General features: G+C 40.6%; 1 protein-coding gene across 1 annotated transcript in view; it reads left to right on the top strand.

Moving 5' to 3' along the window:
- The first annotated feature begins 5,620 nt into the window (after positions 1-5,620).
- LOC104295656 (myosin heavy chain, skeletal muscle, adult-like) overlaps positions 5,621-10,885 on the top strand; it is a 30,493-nt gene continuing 25,228 nt past the window's right edge. Inside the window, exons 1-10 of the mRNA XM_009895423.1 lie at positions 5,621-5,806; positions 5,896-6,039; positions 6,133-6,289; positions 7,893-7,920; positions 8,019-8,136; positions 8,223-8,315; positions 8,937-9,000; positions 9,093-9,191; positions 9,280-9,383; positions 9,462-9,600. Coding sequence (XP_009893725.1) covers positions 5,621-5,806; positions 5,896-6,039; positions 6,133-6,289; positions 7,893-7,920; positions 8,019-8,136; positions 8,223-8,315; positions 8,937-9,000; positions 9,093-9,191; positions 9,280-9,383; positions 9,462-9,600 — 1,132 coding nt within the window. The remainder of the gene's footprint in view (positions 5,807-5,895; positions 6,040-6,132; positions 6,290-7,892; positions 7,921-8,018; positions 8,137-8,222; positions 8,316-8,936; positions 9,001-9,092; positions 9,192-9,279; positions 9,384-9,461; positions 9,601-10,885) is intronic.

Raw genomic sequence — 10,885 nt, 5'->3', positions numbered from 1 at the left:
CAAGCCCTCATGAGTCGTTTTATTGCTAAGCTAGATCAAGGCTTCTGACCTTCTGATAGGAATGGCAACAGGAAACGTAATACGCTATGGGACTACAGTAGGAAACTCCTTTAGGCAACGTCTGAACTGGTTTGACATTTGGTCCAGCACAGAATGGTCATTCTCATGGTTAAAGCTATTCCTTTTGAGTTCAGTCTTTAGGATACGTAAGTCACTATGAAAGGTACTTCTTTCCATGACCATGACATATTTGTAAAGATGGGTTTATCACTGACAGAGGTACCTATCTCTTTCCACAGGGAGACAAGTCTAGCAGACCGTATTAGACCCGAAGTCAAGTTTTTAGACAGTGACACCTGCTATATAGCAAATGTCTGAGTCTACATGGGCAAGCAAGATGGTCTTTTCCCATTGAAGCTAAGCAGATACTGGCATTTATTTTTTGTGTCAAATGGAAATTTTCTCAGTGTGTTATATTATATACATATTAAAATGCAGTCAATTAAAGATCTTACGAAACTCTCTGTCATTGATAGCCTAAGAGGAAGATAAGTTCTACATCTGTTTGAATTTGTCATAGACTCCTTGATCCTTCGCATTACTGTGAGTGGTAGCGTATCTAATACTGTCATGCCAGTGCATTTAGTTTTTTCTAAACATGGTTTGTAAAACTCTGTTCTAAAATGAGCTGGGATTTTATATTGTTTTACTTTACTTTTGCTTCTCTTTAGTTCAGTATGAGGTGGCTGCTGAAGATTTTATACTAAGTTCTCTGATTATGTTCAATACCAATGCCTTCTCTGAAGCTTTGTAATCCCTGTTATGAGGCAAACCTTTCCATGGAGGTGTCAGTTAAACATTACTCTGAGGCAGAAGCAGCAAACAACCGCAAATGTCAAAACAAGATCCTACTAAAAAGCAAATTTTTCTACCATCTGGTCACCGGATTTCTATAAAGCGTTGACAGCAGGTTGATCTTGCTACTTTTTTTGTTGTTGTTGCTGTTCTTGTAGTAACCCAGAAAGATCCCTTAGCTCTTTTGAGCCCTCAATTCAAGGTCGTGGACCAAAGCTGGAACAGTTCTTCTATAGACCACTCAGCTTCTAGAAAAAGCAAAGTTAAATATCTTCTTTTATGAGGAGCCTTTGTATTTTTAGCTGAGCTTAGTGTCGTTAAATGTTGAACTAGCAGTGCAGAGACAGCGACTATGTTTATCCTCGCATTTGGATTAACAAGTAGTTAAATTTGACACCATACCTTTGTGCAAATTCAGGTTATCATGTTTAAATATTATTCTCTTCAAGTCCTTTTGATTCTACATGTAGCAAATTTTGAGGGATTGTGAAGTATTTGCAACTTCCTTGATACTTTCTAATGAAATACTTTTGAATCATATTTGTGTATCATAGGTCATGAAATTTGCTTCAGAGTGAGGAAAATTGTGTTTAGTTTTGAACTGTTATGAGGAAGTGGATAAAAGGATGTAAACCACCAGATCTTTAAAAATAGCTAAGGCTGGAAAATTTAAGGGTTATGAACTAAAGACAGAAATAAACAATTCTTGTAGTAGTTGTGACTAGCCCTTACGTCACAATTGTCAGGTTGAGATGGACAGAGGCAGCATGTTGATCATGTATAAAAAAGAGCAAGTTTATAATACTATCAGTATTGCTCCCTCATGAAGTTAAGTGTGTGAAAAATATTTATGTAGAGCATTTAAAATATCAGTTTGATAAACTGGGAAAATATATTGAGAGAACCAGGGCTCCGGGACAAGGCAGTGCCCTTGCCACCTGGGCTCTGGCTGCAGCCCTACTTCTTCCTGCCCATTCGTAACCCCAGGCTCTGAGCTGCCAAGGCCCTCCTGTCCCCTCCTCGGCCAGGACCCGCAGCCACTGGGCTGCTGGACACCATGTGGCACCCCAGCACCCTGAGGACTCAGCTGCAGGAGCCCTCAGAGCAACTCCTGCTGGCCCCATGCATGGTTGTGCTCTGAGTCCCGCTGGAGGGAGGTGTCCCCACCAGCACCCCTTGGTGCCAGGTCCTCAGAGGCTTCAGATGCACCCCTGGGCTCACCATTTCCCTCTGGCTGGCACTGGGCTCCTGCTGGGAGCATACAGGCTGTTTCCATCAGCCTCCCCATGCCTTGAACATGGAGCTCAGCTCAGGGTTTGGGCTCCAGGCTGGAGCCTAGACACCCAAAATGTAGGTGCTGCAGTGCCAGAGCCCTTTTTGGAGTAAGCTCTTCATGCTCAGGTCAGTGCCTAATGTCAGATATTACCTTGGATCACTGGCATCGTTTTTCTAACCTTGCTGCCGTGTTATTAACTGAGCTTTATCCACTGAGCTCTTTTAATAACCAGAATGCCAATGACGAGAAAAGTGTGTTTAGATCTGGCAGGATTTAAAGCTGCTGATGTGTAAGGTCCAACAGATGAGCTTTGCTGGATTTAGCTCCAGCAAATTAGGAATGTAGTTCCCAGGTGTCTCACAGGTCCTTATAGTAGAGAAGAGTTGACAGATGGAAACATGTTCCCACACCTCTCCACTGCTCATAGCATTTTGTATTTTAATCTCAACTTCTGATAAAGATGGGTTCAGGGTTGGCACAGTAGCTAATGTCTGGACACCTTTCTACAGTTTCTCAGACAGTAACCTGCGTAACAAGACAGTAGCAAGGAAATAGAAAGCAACCATTCAGAAGGTCTTCGCATGCTAATACAGTACAATGTGTGCACTTCAATTTTAATCAGATAATTACTTCTTTCTCACAACACTGACATTCAAGACATCATAAGCTGGAATCTTCTAGTAAGAAAACATACACATCTAAGTAGCATATTTTCTTATGTTTACACATGATTTTGGAGGGATCATGTAAATGTGTGAACAAACCTGGACTTCAGATATGCAGATGCTGGAGGTGTTAAGCGTTCAGGGCACCACAAGCCTGAACTCTGTCCTGAGGTAAAGTATGGAACAAGTATGTGTCGGCGTGGACAGACAGACATGGTGATGAGTCTTGTGTGCAGATAAGAATTGCTCATTCCCTGAGCAGAATTGTGGCTGTGTGATACTTCAATGTAGGTGTGTTACAGCTGTCAGAAGGAAGGTCTTGCTCTGTGTTTGTGGGGTAAACCCTGTGTCAGAGATTGTGAATGTCATTGGCCATCTGCTCTGCCTTCTGATGAGGCACAGGTTTAAGCACGCTCCTTCAGAAAGACTGATCGGCCAGGACAGAGCAGCACTTCTACAGTATCTCCCATTTTTATGAGGAATATGCAGGCTGAGTTGTATGTGTGCACACTTGCAAATGGATGTGTACACTCATGTATGTACTTAACTACTTACCTCAAAATTCACCTGATGTGAGGCTTTAGCTTAGAAACTTAGCGTGGTCATGGACTCAGGTAGTCAGGGACCCCCACTGCCAGCACTGTCACAGGAAGGAACTTGTACTTTGACATATCTCATCTCTTTCGCTATTGCATGTGGTAAGCAGTTCTAACAAAAAATGACTTGCTCCTTTATATTTTATTTAAAACATCTAGCACGTTTCTTCATAAACTTTAGACTGTGCTATGAGAAGTACAAACAAATATTTAAGCACTGGAAAGAGAGATTGTGGCAACTTCGTCCTTCGAGATTTCCAAAATTCACCTATACATGATCCTGAGCAGCCTGACCCAGATAACATGTTGACCAAAATCTTTTCAGGATGCCACAATTCAGTAATTTTTCTCCATCAAGAGTAAGGCCTCTGTGTTCTCAAACCCACGCCCTGGATTATTTTCAGTGTTTCACTGACCAAACCTAGTGGGCCTTTTCAAACTGTCTCTGCTGGACTTGTCCAAATCCTTTTAGATCCTTCTCATATTATTTATAGGGGATTTATTCAGTCAGTGAGATATCAATAATTTCTAATTATATCTGATCACATCACCTGACAGTTTTCCCTTCAGCTGACTTTGCCAAACAATGCTTTGCCAGGAACAAAGTTTGCCAAAAATGTTATGACTGAAGAAAGAAAGGGTATCTGTACCATGTGAACACAAGAGTATAAAATGCCTTGAGACAAGACAGCTCTGCCTTTAAAGAAAATTTCAAGGTAAGTGTGAGGCGTCTTGGCTAGCAAAGAGGGCATAGAACCTTTCATTCTCTTACGCTGCAGTCCTGCTCCTCCTGACCCTTATTTTCAGAAGGTGATCTGTTTCTCAGCTCATATTTTAAATATGCTTTCAAGGTATTTGTAAATATTCATTCTGCAACTTCACTCTGAATTTCTGCACACTATAAGAAGGGAAATTCTTTTTCCATTTTACGGTTCTACCAGCCTACAAGTAACTTGTCCTATCCTACAAGAGGTAAGACACCGTTTTATTCCTTCCCTGTGTATAATAAGGGCATATAAAGGATTTGGACTTGTCTGGCAGTTCTACTTTAAAGTACATATTTATATACATATTTACTGGAGGAAGGCAGGGGGTGAGAGGGAAATTATGCTGGGAGTTCATTTGCCATCCAAAGAGTGTGTCTATGAAGTATAATGTAGTCACATTTAAGAAAAATAACATGTGTCTTAGAAGCAGTATAACTATATCACTGTTATACTGCACTTTTGATAATAAATCCTGCTCTTTGGCAGTACGCAGTAATTCACGTAGAGAATAGCATACTGATGTAGTTATGCTGCTCTTCCAGAGCTAATGATGGTCATTCTGTGCACAGAACACTATGAAGTGCATAGTGCTTTGTAACGTGCTGTAAACCTGCCATAGGAGACCATTTAAGGTAGAATTTCTTTCCTGTTGGCAAGCTGTTTGCTGTCCCTGTTATGTAAAATTCAATTATAATTCCACTGACCTGGACTTAAACCCACTTCCAGGAGATGCCTCATGTTTAATTATGGACCAAAGCAGAGTGTGTTTTTTTATCCCTAAATGCTTGACTTGGCATTATCCAAACTTATCAGGTTACACCAAAAGAAAATATTTGTGTATTTTATTCATTAGTGAAAAACATGTGAGTCAGTCTATCACTTTACCCCATGTTTTCTATTAAAATATATTTTGTTGAAAAACACACAAGTTCTGCTGATTAGCTTTCAAACATGATGCAGTGTCCTCTTAGTTCTGCAAATTCCCTAGCTGCTGGTAAGGGATTTGAATCAAGTGAAGACACAGATCACAACCAATATTTATTTGAATGCTTGCCACTAATTAATTTGCTACAATTATTAGACTCAAGCTGTAATTACTCATGCCAGGAAACCCTGGACACTGTAGAATCATGTACTTCCTCACAGCTCGTTCATGCACTCACTCACCTATAGCTCCCCAGTAGAAGCAACAATATTTTTCTTTTATTTTCGAAAAGTGGACGCAGTTAATGTTTATTAAAAGAATATTTGTGCTAATGCAGCTGAGGAATAGCACACCATGGCATGACAGGGCAGTAATAACTTAAATTGCTGTTGCCACACAGACTGATCATAAAGCAAGCTTCTGATTGGAGAGATTTAATCCTCTTGAAGACAGTATTGTCATGAAATAATATTTTGCCCATCAGTTCTCCACAGGTGTAGCCCAAAAAGACTGCAGCCATGTCTTCAGATGCTGAGATGGCCATCTTTGGGGAGGCAGCTGTGTTTCTCCGAAAGTCAGAGAAGGAAAGAATCGAGGCCCAGAACAAGCCATTCGATGCCAAGACATCCGTCTTTGTGGTGCATCCTAAGGAATCCTTTGTGAAAGGAACAATCCAGAGCAGAGAAACAGGGAAGGTCACCGTCAAGACTGAAGGTGGAGAGGTGAGTAAGAAACAAGGCTGAAGAACACCATTTGATTCCCACTCTCAGCTCTTAGCTGACATACATGCATCTCCTTCTTCATCTGACAGACCCTGACTGTGAAGGAAGATCAAATCTTCTCCATGAACCCTCCCAAGTACGATAAAATCGAGGACATGGCCATGATGACCCACCTCCACGAACCCGCTGTGCTGTACAACCTCAAAGAGCGTTATGCAGCCTGGATGATCTACGTAAGTACCAGCAGCAGTCTTCCTTTGGGTAGCGAGGAGGAACTGCTCTGCCAGGCTAAGTGGAAGCCAAGGTGGTGTCTCCCTGCCTCGCAGACCTACTCGGGTCTCTTCTGCGTCACTGTCAACCCCTACAAGTGGCTGCCGGTGTACAACCCGGAGGTGGTGTTGGCCTACCGAGGCAAGAAGCGCCAGGAGGCCCCTCCACACATCTTCTCCATCTCTGACAATGCCTATCAGTCCATGCTGACTGGTGAGTGGCTGTAACTCCCTTAAATTAATTATACTGTGAATGCCTTTCAGGGGAATAACAAGTTGTGTCTAAACTCTCAGTTTGGATTTCTTTCCAGGGTTATTTTCCAGATCACTCATATTATGTTACTCCAATGGTTCTAGATGTCCCTTTAAACTGAACCTGAGCGAAGCCGTGTTTATCTGTAAGGACTATTATAACAAGTAGCATAGACTGAATTATTCCTAATCTATTTTAATCTTCAAGTCCCTCAGTGGTATCACAGGAGATTTAGCACCTTAACATACCATTTCAGGGTTTCAACAGTGCACATCTGAGCTTTATGTTGCAAAAACATTATTTCAGTGGGCAATAAAGACATTTTTTTCTTCTTTTGGACACAGTATAAAGAGATATTAATTCTTAAAGAACCGTAAGAAAATAATTAGAATGTTTCAAGGCAAAAAATTTGCGCCCTCTTGTAGCAGTGTGCTGTAGCTACCCTGGCCTACCAAACATTTGAGGAGTTCCTTAATGTAAAGTCTGTGTGGCTGCCTCTGGGATATGGTGGGGCGGATTGCCTGATTGCAGCTCTGAGCAGTTCCAGTTGAAAGAATGAAAACTAAAAATGTCAAAAGTTTTGACTTGCATGTACCTGCCTAGCCATGTGATAAAATTGGAATGCACAAGGCTGTGTGATGTGCATAATATGCTGGAAACAAGAAGCTGGGCATGTGCAAGGAATTGTGTTGTGGACTTGAGTGAGTAAAGAATTAAGATTAGGTATGGCAACATTGTATACGTGTTGAGTCAGGGATTATTCCAAATGCTAGTCAATTGCAAGCAGACAATAGTGTATTTGAGAGGGAACTGGCCGTGAATCATATGGATTTGTGTCTCTCTGGGTTAGTGACTTGAATGAATAAGAATGACTCCCTGGATTACATTACAAAGTTAGTTTAGATATACCTATGGAATATTTTCCTGGTAAAATGTCTCCTCCTGTCTTCTGTAGCCAAGAATACACACGCCTGAAAGAATAATGCCACAGAATAAAGTACAGAAACATAGAATACATTTTCAATGGGCTGATGGCTCCTTTGATGGGCCTGGAAACAGCTGGGGCAGGGTATTTTTTGGACTCCCTCACTTGCCCTTGTCTGTCTGTGATGAGGGTTGCAGAAAAGCTTTTATCATGCAACCTAACTTTAACCTGCAATTTTAATTTCATTTGATTTTTTTCTCTTTTATTTTTTTTTCACTCTGTAACTTTTAAAACATATTCAATTCTGAAGATTTGCAAGAAACCTAGCAAAAAATCAAGAAAAAAATGACAATTGTGAAAAAACATACATTAGGAAACATTAATTCTTCTGTATGTGATAAAAAAAATGAATGAACAAAGGAAAGGAAAAAGAAGGGGGGGGGAACTTTACTGAAAGGTTTCATTTTTGATAGAATCAAAAATCTTTCCTAAGTTAGAGTATTATGAGGGAAGTTACTTAACTGCCAAACAAATGTTTTTGACACACAACTATAATGATATTGTATTTTTAGACCACTTTTAGTGCTTTCTGTGTTGTACTTTATAGTGTTAAAGTTTCTTTGTTTCTGCCTCTCACAGATCGCGAGAACCAGTCGATCCTGATCACGTATGTACACCCCCTGCTCGGGTCCCTGCGGGGCTGCCCAATGCCAGGGGACCTCCTGCCTGACCACACGCTCTCTGCTTCTCTCTTTGGCTTGACAGCGGAGAATCCGGTGCAGGGAAGACTGTGAACACAAAGCGTGTCATCCAGTACTTTGCAACAATTGCAGCGAGCGGGGAGAAGAAGAAGGAGGAGAAGCAGCAGGCAGGCAAAATGCGGGTGAGTTACCACTTACTAACATTTTGTCTAGTTCTGCAGTTGTTACATGGATTAAACTACATGGTTTAACAGTAATTATCCTGTAGGGAACACTTGAGGATCAAATCATCAGTGCCAACCCACTGCTGGAGGCCTTTGGAAATGCCAAGACTGTGAGGAATGACAACTCCTCACGCTTTGTGAGTTTTCAGTCAAAACCAGCTTCACTTTACAATTAGGAAGAAGTGTATTGATATTGATTGGTTCCTGAAGTTCAACAATAAGACATTTATATTTGTGTTTCCTTAAATATTTTCTCATTTTATAGCTAAGTATTGAAATACAAGATAGAAAACACATAAATGACAGAAATAAAATTTAAAATGGAACCTAAGTATTCATTCAATACAAATATATCCTGAAATGGTAAACTGGTAGAATGATACATATACATTTTTTTCACTGTATAAAATGTTCCTTCTCTAGTTCAGGTCTCAGCAGGACTTACTTCAAATCTGGATCAGATTGTTCAGAGCCTGATAAAGTTTTGAAAATCTCCAAGAATAGAGATTCCACAGCCTCTGGGTACCTTTCCTAAAACCACAATGCACTCATAGTAAAAATGTTCGTCTTCACGTCTAGTCAGAGTTTCTCTTGCTGCAGTATGTGATGTTGACATTTGTAGTAAACCTCTGAAAAAAGTCTAGCTCTTCTCTATAACTCCCTTTAGGAAGCAGAGCTTTCCTTCTGTTCTCCAAACTCAGTCTATTTATCCTTTCCTTAAAACTGACATCTCTTTTTTTGTTTCCCCCTCTCTTAAGGGTAAATTCATCAGGATTCACTTTGGAGCCACAGGCAAACTGGCTTCTGCTGACATTGAAACATGTAAGAGACCTCCTCTCCTGATCGCATTCCTTCCTCCCTTTCCACCTCAATGTACTTTTGCAGGCCTAACTCTGTCCTACCATCTTTGCCAGATCTGCTGGAGAAGTCCAGAGTCACTTTCCAGCTCAAGGCAGAAAGAAGCTACCACATATTCTATCAGATCATGTCCAACAAGAAGCCAGAGCTAATTGGTAGGAAGTCTTATAAATTGATTGATGGAATGTTGTTTAACATTTATCTTCATTCCTACAGCCAGATATGTCCTATTCCTCTTTACAGACATGCTCCTCATTACCACCAACCCATATGATTACCAATTTGTGAGTCAAGGTGAGATCACTGTTGCCAGCATTAATGACCAGGAGGAGCTGATGGCTACAGATGTAAGTGACACAGAGCATATGGTACGGTGAAAGTTCCACTTAATGGCCCAGAGATTTATTTGACTGATTCTGTTGCAGAGTGCCATTGACATCCTGGGCTTCACTGCTGATGAGAAAACAGCCATCTACAAGCTGACCGGGGCTGTCATGCACTACGGAAACCTGAAGTTCAAGCAGAAGCAACGTGAAGAGCAAGCAGAGCCTGATGGCACAGAAGGTATTAGGATAATTTGCTACTGATCTCTCTGTACTACCAGAAAAATTTTCTATTGTAACACTAAAGGTCTGTAGAAAAGGTGTTTTTTTGAAAAGGATTTTTTTTTCCCTTCTAAGACGAGACTTCATTTTGTTGTCCCAAATCTGGGTCCTTTACCTTGTATGCAAGCAAATCACACACAGAGCAGAGGTATTTCCACGTTTATTCCATTAATGCTCAAAAATGGGCTGCTTGTCCCAAAACAGGAGCATGCCTTAGTTTTGAAAATCTCCATTTTTAGATACTGATTATTACTTATTCAAACAATTAATACAGATTCATTGTTATTCTCTTTAATGATTGGTCAAGATTTCTTCGCTACCTATGCAAATTCGTGTTCAGACTCTGCCTTCTTCCATTGTTCTATTTTGAGCAGGTGGTATCATTTGGGTAGATGGTCATTGAGTCGGTGGTCAATGAGTCAGTGGTCATCATCTCCCCCTGCTGAAATTACTGTTATCTACTTCTCCTCTGATCTTGGCAGTTCCAAGTGGTTTTCTTTTTTTGCTGACCAGGCCTACAGTTCATCACTCTCTTGACAGGAATACCCTGCTTATATTGTGTGGTGGTTAGTTCCTTAATTGAATCACAGATAAATTGTGTCTAGTTACTATTTCTCTAATTTAATATCAGGTAAATAATTAAATAGGGTTGTGGCAGTATAGAGGACTTGAGCTGCAGCAGGTTTCCTTGGTTTCTTCAATTACATTTTGCATTTAATTTTCCTAGTTAATGTCAACTACAACAACTTTTTTTTTTTTTTTTTAAGAATCTGACTTCAATGTTCCAAGGACAAAAACATTGCTTAGATATCTTCTTCTTATTGTCTTTAAGCCTGAATTCTAAGTTTTTTGTTTTCTTGGCTATGAAACCTCCATTGTCTCACATCACACTGTGTCTCCTTTATACTCCCAGTTCTAGGGAACGACAAAGAAACAGGCAGGCACTGTTTATCAATACCTGACTACGAAGCTGGTGTCACCAGCAGAATTTTGGGTTGTTCATTCATGGAATAATCTCAGTGACACCAGGCCTGGGATTCACCTTCCTCAGTGGGGAAAAAATATTTTTGCTCATGAGTTAGTGGGACTGATTGAAAGAGTTTTGACTAGATTCAGAGGGGAAGGGAATAAAATTAGGTTTACTAGAGATAAGCCATGTGGTGGCATGACAACATCTGAGGAATGGTGTGCCAGTGAGAGTTACACTCTTCACAATGTACTGAGTGCTCTGGAATGCATTTGAA

The sequence above is a fragment of the Charadrius vociferus genome, unplaced genomic scaffold, assembly GCF_000708025.1.
Source record: "Charadrius vociferus isolate BGI_N301 unplaced genomic scaffold, ASM70802v2 scaffold232, whole genome shotgun sequence".
Classification (NCBI taxonomy): Eukaryota; Metazoa; Chordata; class Aves; order Charadriiformes; family Charadriidae; genus Charadrius; species Charadrius vociferus.
Note: the sequence above shows the minus strand (reverse complement) of the source record. Positions and strands in the feature narration are given on the sequence as shown.